This window comes from Haliotis cracherodii, unplaced genomic scaffold (genome assembly GCF_022045235.1).
Source record: "Haliotis cracherodii isolate W230 unplaced genomic scaffold, xgHalCrac1.p SCAF_1, whole genome shotgun sequence".
Taxonomy (NCBI): Eukaryota; Metazoa; Mollusca; class Gastropoda; order Lepetellida; family Haliotidae; genus Haliotis; species Haliotis cracherodii.
Genome location: NW_027266264.1, coordinates 14,817,554 through 14,843,827, shown reverse-complemented (window position 1 = coordinate 14,843,827; position 26,274 = coordinate 14,817,554). Strand labels below are relative to the sequence as shown.

Below are 26,274 nucleotides of genomic sequence, written 5' to 3'. Positions count from 1 at the left end.
CACGGGGAAACAACATGCATTCAAAGCTCCCAGGGGAGTTTTCAGCACGCTTTCCTGAGGGACCATACAGTTTTGCATTCACATTCCCATCTGATTCAACTGATACCAATTCACTGCAGGGTTTCGAAACAAGTCACGTGCCTAAGGGGACTTATTCTTTTCATAAAGTTTGGTTCAGTGTCTGGCAGGACTAATCCCTTGGAATTCTCGGGAGACAAACCTGCCCGGGGGGTAATCTGTTGTCGACTATATCCTCTTAATGATTCGGGACTGTGTATTACGGGACAGGAAAGTGATAACTGCAATCTAATCTACAATTAGGAAATTACCATATTCCCAATGGTTAGATATGCAGATTTCTGATATTGCGTTTCATAACGATGCACAACGTTGAATAGAGCAGGTCACGATTTGGCTATGGAGCACGTTCGGGTAAGTGAGTTTAGTTGAACGCCACTTTGAACAATATTTCAGTCACATCACGGCATGTCAGCTTTATTTGAAAAGTGAAGGAAAGTAAAGCAGATCTTCGATGTTTAGCACTTTGGTTAAAAACCATCTAGCTCGGGCATGGTTTTGAAAACGCTAGAAAGTTAATCAGGGCAAATCTGGACCCGTTTTAAGGGATCATCATGTCTGCACATTACGAAAAACGTATAGCAAAAGTATTGATGGAATCCATATTATATTTTTCATTGCAAAATAGCAATGCAAAATATGTTACCGTATGAAATGTTTTGTGGGTAAGATTTGATTTTATACGGCTCATGTAATCTGGAGTGAGAGAGAGTGATTTGTGGGTACGTACTGTGTACATAACTATGGGATGCTGAAAGGGACTTTCTCGCATGTGAAGCTTGTTTCAAAAGATCAAGGTCGAGTGATAGCCCGTTACACGATGCCATACATACCTTTTTGTCCTCTTAATCATTCAGGACTGTGTATAACACGGGAAGGAAAGTGTTAACTGCAACTGAGTACGTACGTACGTGCGTGCGTGCGTGCGTGCGTGCGTGTGTGCGTGAGTTCGTTCGTCCCTCGCATCCTGTATCCTTCATTACACAATTTCATACAGTGCCCAATCAAGAAAGCCCATTACCTGCCACATCTCGTCAAGTTACTTATTACTCAAGACATAATTGAGCCAGTTAGATAAACATACTGCGAACTCACATCTTCATCCTCCCTAGTCAACTACAATACAGCCATGCATCTAGAGTTTAAAGGACACTGACTGACACTGGGTTATCCTTCCATCACGCCGCTTCCTACTCATACAAAATAACACGTGCAAAAGAAGCTTTGATCTTTGGTAATCTCATCAATAGGATATTGCAAACTTTTTAAACGCATTTGATACTATTGTTATGTATTTTCATGGTGAAAAAACGCCACAACATTTTCAGCAATGTTCCCGTAATACACAGTCCCGAATCATCATGTCTGCACATTACGAAAAACGTATAACAAAAGTATTGATGGAATCCATATTATATTTTTCATTGCAAAATAGCAATGCAAAATATGTTACCGTATGAAATGATTTGTGGGTAAGATTTGATTTTATACGGCTCATGTAATCTGGAGTGAGAGAGAGTGATTTGTGGGTACGTACTGTGTACATAACTATGGGATGCTGAAAGGGACTTTCTCGCATGTGAAGCTTGTTTCAAAAGATCAAGGTCGAGTGATAGCCCGTTACACGATGCCATACATACCTTTTTGTCCTCTTAATCATTCAGGACTGTGTATAACACGGGAAGGAAAGTGTTAACTGCAACTGAGTACGTACGTACGTGCGTGCGTGCGTGCGTGCGTGCGTGTGTGCGTGAGTTCGTGCGTCCCTCGCATCCTGTATCCTTCATTACACAATTTCATACAGTGCCCAATCAAGAAAGCCCATTACCTGCCACATCTCGTCAAGTTACTTATTACTCAAGACATAATTGAGCCAGTTAGATAAACATACTGCGAACTCACATCTTCATCCTCCCTTGTCAACTACAATACAGCCATGCATCTAGAGTTTAAAGGACACTGACTGACACTGGGTTATCCTTCCATCACGCCGCTTCCTACTCATACAAAATAACACGTGCAAAAGAAGCTTTGATCTTTGGTAATCTCATCAATAGGATATTGCAAACTTTTTAAACGCATTTGATACTATTGTTATGTATTTTCATGGTGAAAAAACGCCACAACATTTTCAGCAATTCTGAGTACAAATCATGTTTTTTCGGGAACAGTCTATTTTAATTCAAGGCAATCTAGTCCTAACCCCATGGCGTGTATGTGTATGAAAACTGTTTGCAAACCTTACAATTACTGTGCTTTTTCCAGAAACATCTGGTGCTGTTCCTGCTGCTAGTACACCCTGTTTTAGAGACTACTATGGCACCCCCCCAAGCTGCGATTCGAGATGCAAGTAACGATGCAAGTCGAAATGCAAGTAGTGATGCAAGTCGAGATGCCAGTCGAGATGCAAGTCGAGATGCAAGCAACGATGCAAGCAACGATGCAAATAGTGATGCCAGTCGAGATGCAAGTCGAGATCCCAGTCGAGATGCCAGTCGAGATGGAAGTCATGATGCAAGTATTGATGCAAGTCGAAATGCAAGTATTGATGCAAGTCAAGATGCAAGTCGAGATACAAGTCAAGATGCAAGTGGAGATGCAAGTCGAGATGCAAATCGTGATGCCAGTCGAGATGCAAGTCGAGATGCAAGTCGAGATCCCAGTCGAGATGCCAGTCTAGATGCAAGTCGAAATGCAAGTCGAGATGCAAGCAACGAAGCAAGTCGAGATGCAAATAGTGATGCCAGTCGAGATGCAAGTCGAGATGCAAGTCGAGATCCCAGTCGAGATGCAAGTCGAGATGGAAGTCACGATGCAAGTCATGATGCAAGTCGAGATGGAAGTAGTGATGCAAGACGTGATGCAAGTCGAAATGCCAGTCAAGATGCCAGTGATGATGCCAGTCGAGATGCAAGTCGAGATGCAAGTCGAGATCCCAGTCGAGATGCAAGTCGAGATGGAAGTCATGATGCAAGTCATGATGCAAGTCGAGATGGAAGTAGTGATGCAAGACGTGATGCCAGTCGAAATGCCAGTCAAGATGCCAGTGATGATGCCAGTCGAGATACAAGTCAAGGTGCTAGTCAAGATGCCAGTCGAGATGCAAGTCAAGATGCCAGTGATGATGCCAGTCGAGATGCAAGTCAAGATGCTAGTCAAGATGCCAGTCGAGATGCAAGTCAAAATGCAAGTCGAGACGCAAGACATGATACAAGTCGAGATGCAAGTATTGATGCAAGTCAAGATGCAAGTCGAGATGCAAGTCAAGATGCAAGTCAAGATGCAAGTCGAGATGCAAGTCGAGATGCAAATAGTGATGCCAGTCGAGATGCAAGTCGAGATGCAAGTCGAGATGCCAGTCGAGATGCAAGTCGAGATGGAAGTCATGATTCAAGTCATGATGCAAGTCGAGATGGAAGTCAAGATACAAGTCGAAATGCAAGTCGAGATGCAAGTCGAGATGCAAGTCGAGATGCAAATAGTGATGCAAGTCGAGATGCAAGTCGAGATGCAAGTCGAGATCCCAGTCGAGATGCAAGTCGAGATGGAAGTAGTGATGCAAATCGTGATGCCAGTCGAGATGCCAGTCAAGATGCCAGTGATGATGCCAGTCGAGATACAAGTCAAGATGCTAGTCAAGATGCCAGTCGAGATGCCAGTCAAGATGCCAGTGATGATGCCAGTCGAGATGCAAGTCGAGATGCAAGTCGAGATGGAAGTCACGATGCATGTCAAGATGCAAGTCAAGATGCAAACAAAGATGCAAGTCGAGATGGAAGTCGCAATGTTAGTCAAGATACAAGTCGAGATGTAAGTCGAGATGCAAGTCAAGATGCAAGACATGATGCCAGTCGAGATCCCAGTCGAGATCCCAGTCGAGATGCAGGTAGTGATGCAAGGCGAGATACATGTCAAGATGCGAGTCAAGATAAGTGTGAACCGTGTCGCTGTTCTTTTTGTGGAGAGAAGGTTAAAGCTGATTGTTCGCATCTGAAACTAGACAAGGTCCCGTCACATCTGTTACCCAACATAACTGAGCTCAATCTTTTAGGAAACAACATCCATCGTTTGGAAAATAGATCTCTCAGTTATCCAAATCTTACCATATGTAATATATCTTCCAATAGACTGAAACATATTGAACTTTATGCCTTTCAACAACTAAGAAACCTTGCAATCTTGCACCTTGATAATAATGAGTTATCTATAACAGAGGTCTTTCGTCACAGACTGTTTAAACATCAGACAAAACTTAAGAAGCTCTATATAAACCAAAATGTTAAATCTCGCCCTTACGATGCTAGCGTAGACCGAACATTAGAAAGTAGACACCAAAAAAGTGTATTCAAATATAGCTCAAATTCCAGTTCCATACTGAAAGACATTCATCACATTGGGAATATATTTGGACACGATGCTTACCCAGGTTGTGCTTTCCAAGATTTAGTATCATTACAAGAATTATACATTGATGGACCGGAAGAACTATATTTTGGCAAGGAATTCAAGAATCTGAAGCACCTCCGGTTACTATCACTAGGGGGGCCGTTTAGGACATGTTACACGCGTTACTTGAGGAATGACACATTTGAGAATGTGCCTCACTTACAGAATCTGGATCTGTCTTACTGTCTGTTGGTTGACATTGAATTATCATCTTTTGAAGTGCTAAAGAATCTAAGTAACCTCGAAATGTCACATAACAGATATCTGGGAATTCCAAAAATGGGACAAGCTATGTATGGATTGCAGAACTCGTCTCTGAGAGTGCTAACCGTAAACGGATTAGGACGAATAATGGGGCTTAGTACTATGTTGAGAGCTAAAGATATCCAGTATCTAAAGAATACGAAATTAGAGGTATTGTACATTCAAGGAAACAGAATAGAAATAATTGATAGAAATATAATGATTAACCTTCCAACATCTCTCAGAGGAATATCTATCAAAGGTAATCACCTTTCGTTTGGTCTTTACATGATGGTATTGTCCACGCTGACAAATTTGGAGTGGCTGGATGCCTCCCATCAAAGTACATCGTATATTTCCTTCTTTGATACCGCAAGCCTTCATTCACGTCACCTTCTGCAACTGAATAGACACATACCTTTCACTGGCAATATTACACTTTATGTTCCTCCAAATGTTACATATCTCGATGTAAGTCATTCTAAAATGGCTTTTGAAGTTATTCGTTTCGAAATCGGCCCAAACAAACTTCGTGAAGTAGATATATCATTTAATTATTTTACCAGTTGGACGGGTCCCATCATAGGGCTAACACAGCTGGAAAAATTAGATGCTTCTAATAATTTCTGTGAATACCTAGCAGAGGGAGTGTTAACGTACTTTCCATCTTTAAAACATTTTGACATTGGTTCCAATTACCTTGGCTATACCCTGACGAATGACACATTTGGTGAAATACCTTTGCTAGAATATCTCGACTTATCAAATAATAAGATAAGTTCACTTCCAAAGCTAATCTTCAAGAACACAAATCTGCTTAAAATCCTAAACCTAAGTTCCAATTATTTGATGTCGTGGAATATAGAAATAAACAATTTTCATATGACAGTTATAAATTTATCAAGAAACACCTTTGACGAAGTTCCATCTCTTCTGCGCCATCAAGTCAGTTGTATGGTAAGTAGGGATTTTCAGCTGTACTTTAATGACAACCCTCTCAAGTGCAATTGCTTAACTTTGACTTCATTGAAATGGATGAGAGATCATGCTTCGAAATTACATAATCTTGATGACATCAGCTGCCTTGATGACAGCAACAGACGACTATTCTTGAAAGACATCCACCAAACCATCTTCGAGCTTGACAAAAAGTGTACCTCCTACCTAGGTATTTCTATCGGGGTTCTCTGTCTTGTGATGCTAGTTCTCTGTTTGTGCATAACAGGTATCGTGTACAGGTTCAGATGGAAACTGAGGTATCTTTACTATCTTATACGGATGAAACACAGGGGTTACCTTGCTGCTGTGGAGGAAGAAGAGGGTGGGCCACAGTTTGAGTTTGATGCCTTCATTTCCTATGCTGACGAGGACCGTGGGTTTGTTGTTGAGGACATGAGGCAGATATTGGAGGGACAGCAAGGCCTTCGGCTATGTATCCATCATCGAGACTTCCTCGTGGGGGAAGCTATTGCTGCCAACATCCTAAACGCTGTCAAATCAAGCAGGAAGACGGTGATCGTCCTGTCGAGGAACTTCTTGAGGAGCTACTGGTGTAAGTACGAAGTCGAGATGGCCAAAATGGAGAGTATCTACACTGGACGAAACACACTGCTGGTGGTAGTCCTGGAGAATATCCCTGTGAAGGACCTGCCCCCTGATATTGTGGAGCTGATGCGTCAAGACTCCTACGTAGAGTACACGGATGATCGGGAAGGTCTGGAGGTGTTTTGGCAAAATCTTGAACGTGCTGTACGTATTGTGTAGTTGGTTGTTTAGATGTAGGAGCATGATCTATGTGAGTGTAGATGTTTCATTATTGATCTGGCTTTATAAAATTTCTAATTTCTTACATTTTACTTCAGTGAAACTCAGAGATATATACTGAACAACAAAAGTTCCTGTAACATGGAATAAGATTTAATGCAAAGTTATGTTTTTTACCAAATCTGAAACAATTTCGGTTTGCAGCATACATGACTCCTGTAAGTTTTCAAATGGTGTAGTTTGCCATAATGCCACAGCATGGCATTTCGCAATGTTGAATAATAGCGTATTTTTATTTTCTGAGCGTTTGTTGTCAGCACGTTGCTAAACAATGCATATTGAATCCCGTTAACGCACATGTTTTTTATACCAATTCTTGGTTAGTGAAATGCAGTGTGCTTGCATAAAAGTTACTTGTTTGAAAAATACACTAAAATATTGGTGTCACGAGAACTTTTGTTGTTGAGTATATATATTAGCATTCATTTCCTTGAATGTTTTGTTGTGTATTTTTGTTGAGGTTGCTGTTAGTTGTGCTTGGATTGATCATCCCTTCTTCATAATAACCTGATATATCTGAAGTATATCATGCATGTCTAATGATAGGTTTATTTTTCCATATTTTACCACTTTGTTTCACCTCTGTAACACTATGCTGGGCACACAACCAGAAGTGTTTACAGAGGTATTGACTTACATAGCTTTCGGTTGCTGTACTGGAATGCAGTTAAACCGTACATCTTGATGATTCTAGGACAGGTGTGTCTCGCATATGGAGTTTCAGTCGTTTAAAAGTTGAAACGTTTTAGTCTCTCAGTTCCAATACTCGCCTAAAGTCCATGGTGGTATCAGTGTCTAGCAGATGGAGTTTAGGACACTTGAAGCTAAAGGATTTCATTTCAGTCACAGAAGGTTCTTCAGTATGTTTTCCATTGCGTGATACCGCTTTATTTCCTATGTAGAATAATGCTCGGCCATTCAGATGAGGATGTGGCAGAAGTTTTGACCTTACGTTGTAGTTCTAATAAAGTATGACCAAACGGTCAAAGCTAACCTTGATCACCGTAGGAGAGAGGTGTGTTTTGCAGAAGTTCTGATAGTACTAAAACTCCGTTTATACATGTACTAGTTTTCCACCTGAGATATGGTTAGAACTTATGGATAGCATTCCAATCACTCTGTTCAATAGCAATAGAATGTAAAGTATGTGTCCGTGCTGTCGGGGATTTAGTTGCTGTCTTACATGGAACTAAAATGAACAAAGTTCAATCCTGTATATACCACTAGATTCGTACAAAACATTGCATTTAGAGCTGGGACCTTTAACAGTCTGGTGTACCACCTCATCTTAATTGATATGTTCAAGTATTAATATATGCTCATTTTCTCACATATATGGCTTTCCATTTTTGCATGTATCCACTTTACATGTACATATGAGCATGAGTTTAATTATTACTGTATTTAAGAATTGTAAATAAACATGTTTGCTTCCATTTGCAGTAAAGAACTTATTTTTTCACAAGAGTGTTTGAGTGATGCTTCACGCTGCAGTCGCCAACTACATGCATACTTGTAACCTAATGGTCTGTAATAAATCGAATCTGGACGAGGCAATTTAGTGGTAAGATAGCCATGGGATAGGAGAGTCAAGTCTTATCCCAACAAGATGATATGATTATGTGACACTTAATTATAGCCCTTTTGACCTATGCATTTCTAAGCATAAAAAAACCTTCCATGTTCTTTTCATTCGCTTGAAAAACAAACCTACAACTTGAAATATATTAATTAGGAGATAAACATGCTGTGTTTTCAATGTAGAGCTAGGTTTCCTGTAGAATTACCCACGTTAAATTGAATTTGGATTTTTTTTGTGTTAGTTGATATATTGAGTGATGCGGCATGGGTTGAGTCCAATGTTTTGAGTGGGTTGTAATTCTGAATTACGGATTCACCGACAACAGACTGTAAACAAAATATGGCCTTGTTTCTGCTCAAGCAGTGTGTTTACACTGTAATACTTCACTCGAACATATGACAGGCATTGACAGCATGTAAGCGCGGCATCTTGGTAAGCTAACATGAGGTTGGGCCCCCAAAGAAAACTAAGCAAGCTTTGCAAGGCTTTCGTTCTGCGCCGCACGTCACCATCATGGCGTCATATCGTTCATTGTGACGCAAACGATATGACGTCACAGACGTATATAGAAATACCGACAATGAATGAAAAAGTAATATGGTATGAATATTAGCTTCCACGGTAAGGCGGTTGTCAAACCAGCTGTTTCAATCAGAGGGGGTTTATTGAGATTTAATAGCCTCTGTTTGACCAATCAGAAGCGAGTAATGTCCAAATTCACGGTAGAATTTATTATATACTTCAGCATGAAAGACTGAGTTTTCTGAAGTTGAGAAAAGTGATATTTTCATTGCAGTTAATATAACACTTGATATTCCACTGCAGTGAACATAACACTTTGACGGAACTATTGCCATACAAGAGTTACGTCCCCTGAAATTGCATCCCTTTATCGTATGTGTCTAGCCCTCAGACAAACTGTTGACGTCCTTTTCACGTTAGTTCCACGTTGACAAGACAAAATGATGACAAATGGTCATTTATGAAGTTAATATCGCTTCATGCCGTTTGTTATTCTCTTGTAAATGTTTCGTTATAAACTGTAAATTTCTCATTTAACTCGTCAATCGGAATGAATTTCTACCGCATAACCGTACGTTCTGTTAATGCTTAGTGAGAATGACCTATATCCGTTCTCCCATGTTGTTATTCTTTCTGAGCACTATTAATTTGCTTTATGCTGATTGGCTAGTTTACGCCAATTGCTACATTGTTTTCGCTGTTTGTGTAGTGGCCCATAGTTTCATAACAAACAACTGAGGATGAATTACTGATTATTTTACCCTCACGGGGCAACTCACTATTCCTGTAAATAATCGAGTCGACAGGATGAAACCAGTGATATATTGTAAGCAATGATCAACGCCGTTGGGCTTCGATGAGGCATAATCAACCAGTAATCAACCTGTTTGATTTATCCGCCTCAAAGACAAACACATGTTTCTGTGAACCTACTTTTATTCTGACAAGAATTCCCCACGGGTTGCAACACATGAGTTTTTAAATTTTATTTTTTGTAGTTCATTTGAATCAAAATAGAAACTGTACTTGGTGTGGACACATACATGGCTTAGTTTTACATGCAAGTCTGTATGTATCTCCATACGCTTGATAGGTGGTCATGTGATCAGGTAAACATGTGATGTTTAATATAATATAATTTCATATAAATAGCCCATTACTACAAAGCATGCAGATAATCAATGAATGTTGTCCTATGCTGCAGTCAGCAATATTCCAGCTGTATTGCAGCGGCCTATACGAGATTGGGCCAGACAAATAGCTTTCGACGCCATGAACAGCGAACCTTCCAATCGAGATACGCTGATAATGCAGATCTCACACGGGAGACACCCAATCCTCAGTTGTTGGCTTTTCAACCTATTAAACATGAGGTCCTCAGACCTCGTTCAGCCCAGGGATATTCACCTGATTGTCATGATTACACTACAAAAAGACAAGAAAGTGAGGCATTTTTAACGAGACACAGTTACCACATTATCAAATGTCCTTAGGTTCTTAGTCTTACTGAATCTGTAGTCATACGACAAAATTACACGATGCAACTGTGATGTCTAGATATGACGTCACAGAGCAGTCTCTCTCTCTCTCTGTCTCTCTCTCGCTCTCTCTCTCTCTCTCTCTCTCTCTCTCTCTCTCTCTCTCTCTCTGTGCATTCTCGCGAACAGACGTGGCATGGGTGACGTGGAAAGTAGTCAAAATACTGAATTGAGCAATCTGTCCAGTACTTTAAGCAGAATAGAACCTTCCTCGTCAGGTACGAGTGAGGGATGTGAATGAAAACACGAGGTGCCGGAGATGCACAAGATGGCGTCCCCGACCTATCCCTCGTGTGGGATACTTCGGATAGAAAAATAGTGAGTGACTTGAGTTTAATTATTACGACGCTTTTAACAGTATTCCAGTTATATCGCGGCGTGACAAACCTAGAAACATAATCTGGCGAACTGGGATTCGAACTCATATTCAAAGTTTTTTTGCGTGCTTAAGGGAAGCAAATCTGCACAGGGAATCGCGGCGCCTTAGACGACTGGGCCACCCGTGTTCCAAATTCATCCAAGACGAACATGCATCAGTTGTAGTACATGATCAGTTTGACCAAAAAGCGTCACGGTTCATCAGCGCTTTGCACACCAACATTCCCCTTTGGCTCCAGAACAGTCACGGAATGCGGCCATCTCAGCCGTTTCATCTGCACACAACACCGCCACCACAAGATACAGTGGTTGCCGAGGCAGACAATACTGGGTGAAAAGGTAATATATTTAGCAATTTCTACAATAGATCAACCCAGAATGTGCCGACGAGAGCACAACCGATAAACATGGTGAACAGTTGTCACAGAGTTACTTCCCTTGACAATGGTTTGTTTGCATCCAGAAGCATTGACGAAGATAGGCGTTCCCCAGTGGTTGTAACTTTAACTTGGATAAATGATGGCATAAGAATACCTGTTGACAGTGTAGCTCAACCTTTTGAATTTACAAATCTTCCTTTTACTGACAAGAAGGCTGCATTTCTTGACAAATATATGATAGATACGCGACAAATCGCAAAGAATAATGAAGATCAAAGCGTGGTTTATTTCACGAGAAACCATTGTCCTATCATGACGTCATTTCTTGAGATTCGTATATAGGCTCGCAACTTGATGACGTCATATATTGGGCGAATTTTATTTTAGAGGAAAGTGTCTGGTAAGTTGTTCTTATAGATTCACGTTCGTCGTTGGGTATATATATTTATAATGTTTTTTATTGTATACATATATAAAAAAAATATTTATATCTTATAAGAATAATCTAAGTAAGTATTCATATTTCATTTGTATAAAACTTCAGATTCCCGACCTTTATGGACCTGCAGCGTCAGGAACAAGACGACAACACCTGTCCGGCATCGGTCATACTGTTGGACGACACCTTTAAGGAAGGGAAACACCGCCACTGCCACAAGACACACGCCAGTGTAATGAAGAAGCTGATCAGCCTGGCGGACGCCAAAACCACTCAACCCTTGTTCGCATGGCGAACCGCCCGACGGAACTGCTGCGCCCAAAAGAGCCGAGGGCATTGGACTTCGAGGTACTGCTGCTGCTACTACTACAAACAAAATAAACTACGTTATGTTGTATAACTTCTCAGTAAAACCGCAATGTTGTAAGAAAACATATATAATAAAATGTTTTAACCAGAATTGTTGTTGAACGAGAGATTGCCAAGGATTTCTTGTCTGAAGTCTTCGTCCATGATGACATCATTCACAAAGGCGAATTCCATGCTTGCAACTGACCGGCACTTAAGTGAGAGTAGTCTGTGGTTTATAGACGAAACGTTTAAAATGGTTAAACGTCCGTTTCATCAACTACTGACAATTCATACTTTTGTGCGTGCCAGCAGTAACTTCAAGTTGATTCCTGTTGTGTTTGTGATAATGTCAAGAGGTAGAGTTTCTCCCCAACCATCCTCAAGTAAAGACCACTATCTTGGCTTTTGAACAAGCAGCATGGAAGGCACTGAGTAAAACCCTTCCATATGCCCGCATCCATGGATTTCTGTCCACCTCACTCAGGCAGTCTGGCGGAAATGTCAAGAAATTGTGGACTATATATTTGATATTTATTTTAGTAAGTAGGAAATAAATAGCAATTTGATGGATATTTTATATACATCTTACATAACTATAATAACAAAAAATACTTGTTTACTTATAGGTAGCCTACATGGAGAACGATGCAATCCCCAAAACTTGTTAGAAACATCATGGCACTCCCCTTCCTGCCGGCAGCCAACATCACCAGAATGTTCCTGCAGATAACGGACCGTGACCCCGCCCAGGGAAAACTTCGGGAACGAACAAATTATTTCCAAACCCAATGGATCGCTCATCCCACCTTCTCTCACCGATCCTGGTCTGTTCAATGTTGCTGTCAGGACCAACAACTTTCTTACAGGTTTGTTTAATATCAAATCAAATATAACAAATACAAATACACACAATAAAAATAAACTCATATAATGTTTATGTATTAATTATGCTTATTTATTGATTATACACAAAAAACTTCTGTTTTCTTTCGTTACAGGTTGGCACAGGCGTATAAACAACAAGGTGGGTGATCAGACCCAGTGTCTACAGACTCATCCCAGAGCTTTTCCAAGAGACCAATCTCCTACCACTACAGACACGGCTGATTCAGGAGGGCCGACTCCGGGCCTATGTGAGAAAGTCCTCCACATCTCGTCGGGATGAGATATTCGACGTGTGGCAGAGATATAAAGATGGAGACCTCTCCCTGACTCAGTTGCTGACACAATGCTCTGTTGTTCATGGACCAGTCTTGTGAACAAGGATGTGATGAAGCATTGAAATTGACAATATTCAAATGTGAATAACCGTGGAACACAATATAATTATTTAAAGTAGAGGTGCCGTTTTCGCCCGACAAATAGTAGTCATTTTCGCCAAATGAGAAGCCGTTTTTGCCCCAGAAATCGGTGACTAAAGCAGCAGGGTGCAGATGTTACACAACACTAAATTTAACCGCCATTAGTGATACAGACATTCATAGGCTTATGACAGCGGAGTATGGCCAACTGAACGCCCGAGTCTCTACTACATCAGTTGTGGTTTCATCAGTTATCATTTTCACTTCATTTCGGGAGGCGTGGCAGAGAGGGATTGAGGAGCCTTCAAAGTTATAGCTTTGTCCTTCGCACAGATGATAGAGGTTTACAGGGTGTTGAGATTGTATATAAAGAAAAGGATAAAAACCACACGGGACTGAAAGGCAAGGAAGAAAACCAAACCCCGCGCATGTACAAAATACCTGACGATGAAAGATGCCAGGTTCGGAGTTTTATTCTTTATACGTCCAAGTTAAGCCCAGAATGCGCTGTATTTTTTCAGTATCCACTAAGAAAGGTGGCCGTCGAGACGGGGAAAACGCTCCAAACAAAATGAGGAAGGTGCTCTTCATAAAGGCCAATTTGAGTGCGAAGTACACAAACCACTGTATCCTCCTGTGTCACTCCGGTGCAACGGGGGTACACGAGGTGAGGTCAGTGACAGGGCACAGAAATGAAAAATAAGCATTTTGAGTTACTGTAATAACGCGTTGGTAGAACAGAAGAGGAAATTAAGGAACACACTTCACGAGAAAACTGCGAGTTCTAATAACTATTCATCGGGTTACCCTATGCAAGCTGCAGACTCAAGTTACTTTCAAACTACAGCTGTTTGTAAATACTGAATCAAGTGTGCAGTCAAATGCCAAACGAGGCGTCTCTGAACGTGTCTTGGCCAGAGTATGTGATCAGTGGATCTCAGTAGCATGGGACCCGCGAAGGGCTGGGGAAAATAGGTCTTCAGCAACCCATGCCTGCCGTAAGAGGCGACTAACGGGATCGGATGGTCAGGCTCGCTGACTTGGTTGATGCAATTCAACTTATCCCCATTACGTGGATCGATGCTCATGATGTCAATCACTGGATTGTCTGTCTGTCTAGATTCGAGTATTTACAGACCGCCGTCATATCACTGGAATATTGCTGGGTGCGGCGATAAACAACAAACAAACAAACAGAGTCATGGACTGTTTCGCCTGCTAAGCTTTTCCTGCGTTTAGCGTATCGCCTTTGGGGATTGAGAGAATTATGGGAATCAATACCTACCTTTAATAATGATGACGAAAAGGTTGAATTCGAATAGTTGTTGAATGGCAAGTGTCGATTCCCAGATGATCACATATGCCTCCCACATCGGTTGGAGAGGAATTTGGGGAAGTCTCCAGGCCTCGGGCAACTGCAATTCAAGCATTTCCAGAGAGTCATCAAACTACAGGGAATTGTTGGAAATAGTAATGGCACTCAAGGCATTCATCATGAATACTGCAAACAAATCAATAAATAAAATAAGATAAATAAAATTCAACTGCTCCTCTTTCATGGAATTCTCATCCTAAAAATATGTTTATATTGAGCGAAGTAGAAATACGTCCTGCATGTCACGTTTAACTACTCTCGATAAAGGCATATGTTTCAGTCCATAAAGTCCGCGAAATACTGGATATCCTTGTTCATCATCTCGACTATCTCCTCCTCCGTATGGAAACCCAGTCCCTGATTTCAGGTTTTTAATATTTCAACGAATCTTCCACAAAAAAAACTTCGTATATTTAACTCTTCCAAAATAAACGATGCGTCTTTGCAATAGATCCAGGGAATGAGGGCGAGCCATTTCGAACCGAACCAACCGAATCATTTCATATCATATTGAAATATTGATGCAGATGATCATTCCTGGTATTATGTTGTTGTTGCTTGTATTAGTCCGGACTTTATTGTGCTGGCACACTAGGAAACGTTGCCGCAGTTTAACATGAATACCCCACGAAGACAGAGTAGACTGACTCCGAGCCGACCAGTACTTGTGTTAGCCCCACAATGATGAGCACAAGTACCATCTTTTAATCCCCGATCTTTCGCTCTCCGGACAGACTCTGTCTACTAGACCGCGCTGGCGTTCCTCATGGATTCGCCTATGACACAAACTTGTTTTACTTAAAGATGTCTTTATCAAACTAAAGTGTCCCGCAAAAGAAAGTATACACTTGAAAATTGACAAAATGAGTTGACAAAACAAGTACAAACGTTTTCAGAAACGTTACTTTAGCTGGGCTTTTAAAGCAGTCGCTTACATTGCAGACATTAGGACCCAAACACGATACCCAAATTAGGATACCCGTGTCAAATACATCACCCTCGTAACCATTTCTTGTTTGTTTCATGTTTAGCCACCCTCAAACATGGGTGTATACTTTCTTTTTCCCAACAGTTTGTGTTCCAAACAATAACAAATATTATTCCCTACATCCTTTTGTGAACACAATTTTCATGAGCGTAGTATTTCCCTTGCTCTCAAATGTACACATGGTTATCCGCCTTTAAAGTGTGTTGCCTATCTTAACAATAAGGAAAACCCTTACGTTGTTGTATTTGGATAGTAAATCATGAGGAAGTTTACAACAGACCATGGGGAAATTATTTAAATTAATCTAAATTTAATCGTTCTGAGGAAGGATAAATTGATGAATATGATTTCACGAAAGAAAATAGATGTTATAGGCTCTCTGTGGTTTCAACAAAGGAATAATGTCATAATCATTTCTTTTTAAAGCTACAGTGCGTGGACATTAGAGGTAGAAATGATCCCCAGTAACCTATATGTTTTAAAAAGGACTACAAAAGATGGATGCCCCGATGGCATGGATTGAGAAAGCTCCCAGGCAAGCTGTCTTTAGGGACCAGAAGGTCTTAAACTTCACATCCCAACCTCATCCAAACGGGTACCAATTCACTACAGGGTTAATATAGGCTTATTAAGTAACCTGCCCTGTTTCAGCGTCCGGAAGGACCAACGCCATACAAATTCTCGGGAGTCAAGCTGAGGGTCCTCTATGTCACCCATCTCTCTGCCGCCACCGCTGCTGAACCTCACATTTTGCTATGCCCAGGACCACATACACACATTTAATTGCAACTCTGATGAATAGTGAGTGAGTGAGTGAGTTAAGATTTTAAGTCACATCGGCAATATTTCAGCCATAACGTGACTTTCAAAAGTTATATATAATAAATACATGTAAACAAAAAAAACTGTCAACAAGGGACAGTAAAATAACCAGACTTATCACAGATTATTATTTAAAACTTGCAGGGAACCATAAAAATACATCACTAGACAGGACAATACATTATAAAATGGGCTATAGATCGCCAGCAACTGACGGTAGATCACCATACTGGGGACCATGGTCTGATGAATAGATACATATGAAGAGACAGTACTTGTTGACATTACTGTTCATAATTATAGAATCCATGTTGGTGGGAGTAGCCAAAGTAGTAAGAATCTACATGCAACATTTATTTTTCGAACCTTGATTTGACTGATATGACTCTACACCCCCTGGACACATCAAACCAAAATATATTTAAAGATGGTATTTGAAGCTTCCCTGCCTGGCGCTGGGCATGACTGGGATAAAACAAGGACTGGTCGGCAAGGGGTCAGTGTAATGTGTCTGATTGGGGTATCCATGTTAACCTGTGGGATGGTATTTCAGCAGGCTAGCACAATTAAACCAACAGTACGGAGTAGTACAAGCGGCCACACACACACCTGCATGCATGAGGGAAATATGCATGCAGCGGTGGTATGATCCATCAATCCAAACGAAAACGGCTTATGAAGAAATTTGAGATTCTCAGGAGATATACCTACGATGTTTTGAAATTTGAGGTTGTCTTACCTGTAAATAAGATACACCGTATTTTACTTAAGTTTGTAACCGATTGCAGTTGGTTGGCGGTTTAAGAGACAAGTGTGCTTTAAGAACGGTGTAGACCAGCTCTGTTAGAACATTCCGTAAAAGGGTCACATGTAGTGACAAACGTTAAATATATTACTCAGGTTCAATAGCTCCTCCCCCAAGTAAACTGACCAATCCTCTCTCTTCTACCCAGCCACGTTTCAGATGAAGAATGGTGCATTTGTCGTGCCCAAAGGACATGCCAATATCATTAGAAACTCGAAAAGGAGAATCTGTTTTTTCAGTGTGGATTCTCCATTAAATATTGGCAATAAGTTCAATGCCATCCCTGTGAAGGAGGTGAGTAAGGAGTGTTGGGCATCAGTGCTGTGGGGGTCCAGGATGATAACCTTCCTCTTTGCTAAGCAAAATGCTGAAAAAGGATTTAATGACAAACAGAAAAGCAAAGGACGAAAAGAATCTCCCTGAACATTCCTCTTCTAATAGAAATTGGTTCTGAGGTCATCACCTGCCCCTGCGAATACATCTCAAGTTTAGTTGACCAGCAATTCATCAAAGACTTGACAAAAACAAGTAGTCGCTCGGGGAGGTCAATGCACTCAAATGACTTCAGATTCCATTCATGAAGTACAGAATCATATATAGCTTTTCCGTAGTCTATTCACCACATTGAGATGTTACGGTGGTAAGTTTTAGCCTCTTCAAGGATCAAGCTATTAACCAACAGTTGATGCTTGCACCCCCAACATCCCTTTCTGGCTCATTTCTGCTCCATGTAAATAATAGCATTGGAAGCGCAGTACGATTGCGCAAGATCTGTAAGAAATCCAGTAAATATCTTGTGTTGTGTGTTCAGACAAGTAATAGTTTTGGGGATCCGTCAAATCACCTTTCTTTGGGAGAAGTATTCTTCGACCTTTGCACAACAGAGGCGGAACACCCCCAATATCCACAAGAGAATGAAAACAGTGAAGTATTGGTGTTTGAACACAAGGGCACAGTTTCCAATACCGGTTTCAAATACCATCAGGCCCTGGCACCGTATTAGATTTGGACATTATTATTATTATTTTTCAGTCAATCATGATCAGGTGTAATGAAACACATCAATGGTGACCTTATTTTGTTGTGTACAGTATCATTGTAATCCTCTGCCCATGGTTCCTTGAGGTTACAGTTGCCGGATATAGACCATGGCAACAACTTTGACTGAGACCGAAAATGGCGGTAGTCCTCGTTTCCGGAGCAGATCTTTAAAACCGTACAATATTTCATCACCAAACTTGGCGCATAGATAGGTCTAGTGGTGAACTGGTGCCTTTCGATAGTTTGGGATTTAAAAATAAATATTTCGAGTTTCTATGAATGCGACCTTGACTTTGACTGAAAATGGCGGTAGTCCTCGTTTCTTGAAAACCGTACAATATTTATTCACTAAACTTGGCACATAATGCCATCTCGCAGTATTGAATACATTTCCTTTCTTGATGGCAAGTTCTGCATTGCTTGTGTGTATGTTCCTCCAAAAGTGTCATGGACACGGTTGTCGCATTCACTTGCTAACTTCATGCAGAAACTTCAGGACCTTTCCAAGCAGCATGAATGTGAACATGTCCTAGTTACTGGGGATTTCAACTGTGATCTGAGTGAAAAACTGAAACATGAAGATTTCTTTAATGTGCGGAAAATGACTCAACTCATTCACTCTCAAACTCACTGTCTTGTTGCTACACTGGACTTGTTGTTTACTGATCATGCCAGTGCTGTCGGATTCCAGACTCCAGTCTACTACTCAGATCATCAGATTGGTGCTGTTCTTGGTGACCCCTGCTCTCCTTGATCTCTAAGTAAAGTAAGAACTCCCTTACTTCTCTGATTGTTGTTTCAGTAATAACACAACTCATTACAAATACGGGGGCACGGGTGGGCCAGTTTTCTAAGGCGCCGCGATTCGCAGTGCAGAGTTGCGTCTCTTTGGCACGCCAGAAACCTATGATTGTGGGTTCGAATCCTGGTTCGCCCCGATTATGTTTCTAGGTTTGTCAGCACCATACCCGTGCTCGTGGGTTTCACCGAAGTGGTAAACGTCTGAGACCTGCATCACTTCGGGCTTTCCTCCCACATTAAGCTGAAACGCCGCGATATAACTGGAATACTGTTAAAAGCAGCGTTAAACCCAACTCAGTCACTCACTCATCGACAGAAGAGGGGTCGGAATCGTGAGAGAACTCAATATCTTCTAGGCCGACATCAGGGATTTTATTTTGTATGTCCATGTGATGGTCATCAGTGACAGCTACATCAGGTAATTTAGGGATAATAATGCGAACGTTCATTTACAATTTCGGGTATGCTACTGTTGGAACTGAGGCTGCATGCAAAGGTGTCTGACGAGTGTTGGCAGTTGGCTTACCCTCGGCCGGTTGACGGCGCATGTACAACTCTAGTCGCCGGAGCTGGCCACGAATTTTCTGCTCTGTCAGATATGCATACATTGGCATGTCTTTGTCCCAATGCTGCTTCAGTAATTTGCCATTTATTTCAACTTATCACAAAAATCTAAATCACTTGTTACCTTTTCTTTCATAAGTACTTCATCTATACCAAAAATAGAACCAACACAATCAACAGATACATGTACATGTGATCAAACGCCTTCATTAGTTTAACATGAGAACAGTTGCTTCATTAGTTTTGTATGATCTCTTCACTTGAACATTTCTTAAGGTGAGGTGAGGTGAAATGGCGTTTAACGTCGCGTCCAAGATTATTGCACTTATGTAGCGACGTGCATGTACGTGTGTGTTTGTATGGCTTCTTGTACTAGTCCGGACTGATGCAGATTTATAGTGCTAGCTCACTGAGATACCATGCCGCAGTTTAACTCGAATAACCAGACACAGCATACTGACTCCGAGCCGACCAGTCCTTGTTTTAGCCCCTTAATGCCGAGCGCCAGACAGGGTAACAACAAGTACCATCTTTTAACGTCTTTAGGTATGACGCGGCCGGGGTTGAACCCCGCACCTTCCGCTCTCCGGTTCCGATTACTGTTTTTGGCTTGTCAGCGAGATCCTTGTGATCTTGGGTTTAACCAAAAGTGGTAAACGGCTAAAACCAGCATCACTGCATCACATGACTCACCACCCACAGCAAGCTGACACACCATCATTCAACTGAAATAATGTTCACATTGGTGTTAACTCACTCACTTATGTCGATAGTTTGCCTTAATTATCGTTATGTTGATGTGTAATATAATTATAGCGTACGTGTTGTGTACAAAACTACGGAATGCTGTAAGGGATCTAGAACTTTTGGCATTTTAAGCTTGATTCGAAAGATCGAGGTTGCGAGAATGTTGCTTACACTATCCTATACAAAACTAGTTTCCTCTTAATGATTTATGACTATGTATGAGATGGGCCAGGAAAGTGTCAACTGCAATCTAATCTATAATTTGGAAAGAGTCGTGTGAACTGTCACAAATTAACCAATAGTTAGATAGTCAGTTTTCCTTATATTTCATAACGATGCAGAACGTTGAATAGAGCAGGTCAAGATCTGGCGATGTGGCCCGTTCAGGTGAGTGAGTGAGTGAGCTTAACGTCACTTTTAACAATATTTCAGTTATCTCACGGCCGGTGTGTCAGCTTTAAGTAGGAAGAAAATGAAACAAGTCTTAGACGTTTCACACTTTGGCGAAACCCTCGAGCAGGGGCATAGTTCTGAAAAAGCTAGAAACAAATCTGGGACCCGTTCAGAGGTATTGTACACTCGAAAATATATAGCAAAAGGATTGATTGGAGTCCATTTTTCACGCTATGCAAAATATGTTAATGAAGATGGATCTCATGCATTCTTGGTAATATTTAATTTTATACGGCTCTTTTGAGTGAGTGAGTGAGTGAGTGAGTGAGTGAGTGAGTGAGTGAGACACCGCTTTTAGACATATTCCAGCAGTATCATGGATTGGGACACCAGATATGGGTATCACATTTTGGATTCGAACGCGTCCTGTAACAAGATAAAATCTTTTTTCAGGTAGCGCTTCCAAACATATGCTCTAAATCTGGAAAGTTTGCCCATCAGGAAAGTACTGCAAAAACTGCGAGTGACACATACTCGCAATAGTTTCATGGTACAGTTAATACAAACTAAAAACGTAAGGGGTAATCTTTTGTTTTACTCACTTCGTCACATTGTCAAACCAGCCAATAATTGGTCAAATAATTTTACATCCCGTTTCCTCAATTACACATTTCACGTTTATGTGTATGAATAATGTTTGCAAACAATACAATTACGTACATGCTTTTTCCAGAACCTTCTGGTGTTGCTCCTGCTACTGGTACACCCAGTCTTAGGGACTGCTATGGCATCATTCAAAGCTGACAGTCGAGATGCAAGTTACGATGCAAGTCAAGGTGCAAGTCATGAGCCAAGTCAAGATGCAAGTCGAGATACAAGTTACGATGCGAGTCGAGAGTCAGGGCGCAAGAAGGCATGTCTTGGGGCAAGTCAAGGTGCAAGTCCGGAGGCAAATCAAGACTCAAGTCAAGATGCAAGTCATACTGCACGTAATGATGCGAGTCAAGATCTGTGTAAGCCGTGTCGCTGTTCTTTTTCTGAAGACAAAATAATAGCTGATTGTTCATATCAGAAACTAGACAAGGTCCCATTACATCTGTTACCGAACATAACTGTGCTCAATCTTTCAGGAAACAACATCAATCATTTGGAAAATGGGTCTCTCAGTTATCCAAATCTTACCAGATTGGTTGTATCTTCCAATGGTCTGAGAGTTATTGAACTTGATGCCTTTCAACAACTAAGAAACCTTAAGATTTTGTACCTTAACTATAATAATTTATTTCCAGGGATCTATCGTGACGGCCTGTTAACAAATCAGGCAAAACTTAAAAAGCTCTTTATTACCAACAATTATAAATCTCGCCCTTACGATGCTAGTTTAGACCTAACATTAGAACGTCAACATCTAAAAGATGTATTCAAAGATAGATCAAATTCCGGTTATATGCTGAAAGACATTCACACTGGGAATATATTTGGATCTGATGCTTATCCGGGTTGTGCATTCGAAGACTTAGTATCTTTACAAGAACTACACATTGATGGGCCGAAAGAACTATATTTTGGCAGGAAATGCAAGAGTCTTAAGCAGCTCTGGTCACTGTCACTTGGGGGGAAATGTAGGACATGTTACACGCGTTACTTGAGGAATGACACATTTGAGAATGTGCCTCACTTACAGAATCTGGATGTGTCTTACTGTCTGTTGGTTGACATTGAACTAGCATCTTTTGAAGTGTTAAAGAATCTTAGTAACCTCCAAATGTCACATAACAGATACCTAGGAATTCCAAAAATGGGACAAGCTATGTATGGATTGCAGAACTCCTCTCTGAGAGTGCTAAACGTGAACAGAATATGCCGAATAATGGGGCCTAGTACTATGTTAACAGCTAAAGATACTCAATATCTGAAAAATATGAAATTAGAGGAATTGTACATTGAAGGAAACAGAATAGAAATAATTGATAGAAGTATAATGATTAACCTTCCAACATCTCTCAGAAGAATATCTATCACAGATAATCATCTTTCGTTTGGTCTTTACATGATGGAACTGTCCATGCTGACAAATTTGGAGTGGCTCGATGCTTCCTATCAAGGGGCATCGTATGTTTCCTTCTTTGATACCGCAAGCCTTCATTCACGTCACCTTCTGCAGCTGTATGGATATAACAAATCTTCCAGTCACAATGTTACAATTTATGTGCCTCCAAATGTTACATTTGTTGATGTAAGTCATTCCAAAATGGCCTATGAAGTTGTACGTTTCGAAATCGGCGAAAACAAACTTCGTGAAGTAGATATATCATTTAATTATTTTACCAGGTGGACGGGTCCTATAATAGGACTAACACACCTGGAAAAATTGGATGCCTCTAATAATTTCTGTGAATACCTAGCAGAGGGAGTGTTTACATACTTTCCATCTTTAAAACATTTAAACATTAAAACATAATAAGATAAGTTCACTTCCAAAGCTTATCTTCAAGAACAGAAGTCTGCTTAAAACCACAAGAATTGATTCCAATTATTTGATGTCATGGAATACAGAAATAAACAATTTTTATATGACAGTTATAAATTTATCAAGAAACACCTTTGACGAAGTTCCACTTCTGTTGCGCCATCAAGTCAGTTGTATGGTAAGTAGGGATTTTCAGCTGTACTTTAATGACAACCCTCTCAAGTGCAATTGCTTAACTTTGACTTCATTGAAATGGATGAGAGATCATACTTCGAAATTACATAATCTTGATGACATCAGCTGCCTTGATGACAGCAACAGACGGCTATTCTTGAAAGACATCCATCAAATCATCTTCGAGCTTGACAAAAAGTGTCCCTCCTACCTAGGTATTTCTATCGGGGTTCTCTGTCTTGTGATGCTAGTTCTCTGTTTGTGCATAACAGGTATCGTGTACAGGTTCAGATGGAAACTGAGGTATCTTTACTATCTCATACAGATGAAACACAGGGGTTACCTTGCTGCTGGGGAGGAAGAAGGTGGGCCACAGTTTGAGTTTGATGCCTTCATTTCCTATGCTGACGAGGACCGTGAGTTTGTTGTTGAGGACATGAGGCAGATATTGGAGGGACAGCAAGGCCTTCGGCTCTGTATTCATCATCGAGACTTTCTCGTGGGGGAAGCTATTGCTGCCAACATTCTAAACGCTGTCAAATCCAGCAGGAGGACGGTGATCGTCCTGTCGAGGAACTTCTTGAGGAGCTACTGGTGTAAGTACGAAGTGGAGATGGCCAAAATGGAGAGTATCTACACTGGACGAAACACACTGCTGGTGGTAGTCCTAGAGAATATCCCTGTGAAGGTCCTGCCCCCTGATATTGTGGAGCTGATGCGTCAAGACTCCTACGTAGAGTACACAGATGATCGGGAAGGTCTGGAGGTGTTTTGGCAAAATCTTGAACGTGCTGTACGTATTGTGTAGTTGGTTGTTTAGATGTAGGAGCATGATCTATGTGAGTGTAGATGTTTCACAATTGATCTGACCTTTTAAATTTTCTACTTTCTTACATTTCACTTCAATGAAACCTGGAGATACATTTCATCATTCATTTCCTTAAATGTGTTGTTGTGGTTTATTGTTGAGGTTGCAGTTTGTTGTGCTTGGATTGATCTTCCCCTTCGTATTGTCTTCTCCACAGTTACTTGATATATCGAAAGTTTACCATGCATGTGTTATGGTAGGTCTATGTTTTCATATTGTTACCGTTTTGTTTCTCCTCTGTAACATTATGCTGAGCACACAAGAGGTTGTGACAGAGGTTTCGACTTATAAAGTCTTCATTTGCTATACTGGAATGCAGTTAAACTGTACATCTTCATGACTGCAGGACAAGTGTGTCAAGGATGGAGTTTCAGACATTTGAAGCTTTCGGATATCATTTGAGTCACAGAAGGTCTAATAGTGTGTTGTTTTCTATTGCGTGTTACCTTGTTATCTTTCCTGAAGACGTATGTAGGGCATATCACATGAGGGCTTTTCATTTTCGTTCCACTGATGCTTTGGCATGCAGTCAACTGTAACTTTGATCTGTAGGAGAGAGGGGTGTTTGGCACAAGTTCTTGAAATTACCCAAATTTCGTTTATATCATTTTTTTTCTAGTGAGATAAAGGTTGAAACGTACAGATGGCTTTTCAATCCAAAATTAAAACAACAAAACAAATTTAATTATATAGCCATGTTGTCAGGGGTTTAATTACATTCTTACATGAAACTAAAATGTACAAAGAGATAAACATGTACATCAATGTGTTAGGCAATTCTCACTAAACACCCACATTCGTCACCACTCGCCCCTTTCGGTAACCTGGGAGAAGACTCGTCCCCCTATCGATGAATGTTATGTGCGAAAATACGACAAACCAATCAGAATGCGCGTATGATTTCAAGTACTTCGTCAAAGAATCCCTCAGAAATAAGTTTTGATTTTACATATGTCTTGCACCTAAAAATATACCCATAACACAGTTAAATGTGTTCAATCATACTGTAAAATTACACACGTCCCGACGTGCTTTAAATTGCATCTGATATATATATAATATATGGGGAAATATATGTGAACCATTACGCAACGAATTGACAATTGTTTTAGGTATGTCCGTTTGCGCTAAGACGGAACCCGGTCACAAAAATGGCCACGAAAAGGGCACGAGTCGATATTCGGCTTGTCCCGGAATAACACGAGTTGGTCACGAATGTAAACACCCATTGCCTTCAAAGCTAGAAACTGAGCCACAAGACCAGTCTGATGTACCATCTCATCTCAAATGATGTGTTCAAGCAATAATATATTCCTATTGTTCACATGATTCTTGCTTACTTTTATCGACTGTATCTATGAACATGATTGTAATTTTTACGTTTGTTTAAGAATGATAAATAAATACGTTTGCTTTTATCTGTAGTATAGAAATTCTTTTCACAAGAGTGGGTGAGTGAGTGATGCTCAACACTGCAGTGACCAATATCCCATCTACATGCATACTTGTACCATAAGGGACAGTGAATACTCGAGTCTGGACAAGAAAATCAATGGTAAAAATGACATGTGGCACCTAGGTCCAGCTTGGCTATGAAGTATATGTTAACAAGGAGATATCAATATGTGACACTGAGCAGTTTCAACCATATTTGTTCTATGCATGGCCAATACAGTATGTAACAAATCCGTCCTGAGATACTGATTTAATCATTGCATTGCAAAGTGTCATGTATCTTATGAATATTCATCCATTCCAAACACCTTAATGTGATCCTTATTCTGTACTCGTGGATCATGTAAGGGCAATACAAAAGTCTGATAATGAATGCTGCAAAACCGATAAACGCCTTCTACCAGTCATAATAAAAAGAAAAGCGTACCACTTTTCACATTCGTTATTTCTTGGCAGCTTCCAAGTAATCTTCTTGGACGTCAGTACACCAATTACAATTCTCGAAACGCATTGACTGGGGACATGGAACGCTTATTCACCACACGAAAGGACAGTATTTCCCACAAGTATTCACGCTTGTAAATGAAGGTGTGATCCGAGGTCCATTTGACAAACGCTTGAAAAATATGCATCATTTGGCCGAGGTGTCTGATGAACGTGCGACCCGATAAAGGGAAGTGTATATGCTA

The 26,274-nt window shown here is 40.7% G+C and overlaps 1 protein-coding gene and 2 pseudogenes across 1 annotated transcript; all 3 read left to right on the top strand.

The window, feature by feature from the left end:
• Window positions 1-395: 395 nt before the first annotated feature.
• On the top strand, window positions 396-7,925 carry LOC139460453 (toll-like receptor 4). The gene is made up of 3 exons (XM_071241942.1): window positions 396-432; window positions 2,344-3,076; window positions 3,299-7,925. Exons 1-3 carry the CDS (start codon window positions 418-420, stop codon window positions 6,529-6,531), a joined length of 3,981 nt encoding a protein of 1,326 aa, XP_071098043.1. The 5' UTR covers window positions 396-417; the 3' UTR covers window positions 6,532-7,925.
• A 4,046-nt stretch (window positions 7,926-11,971) lies between these two features.
• On the top strand, window positions 11,972-13,040 carry LOC139460442 (uncharacterized; annotated as a pseudogene).
• An 8,362-nt stretch (window positions 13,041-21,402) lies between these two features.
• LOC139454340 (toll-like receptor 4) lies at window positions 21,403-24,070 on the top strand (annotated as a pseudogene).
• The last annotated feature ends 2,204 nt before the right edge of the window (window positions 24,071-26,274 follow it).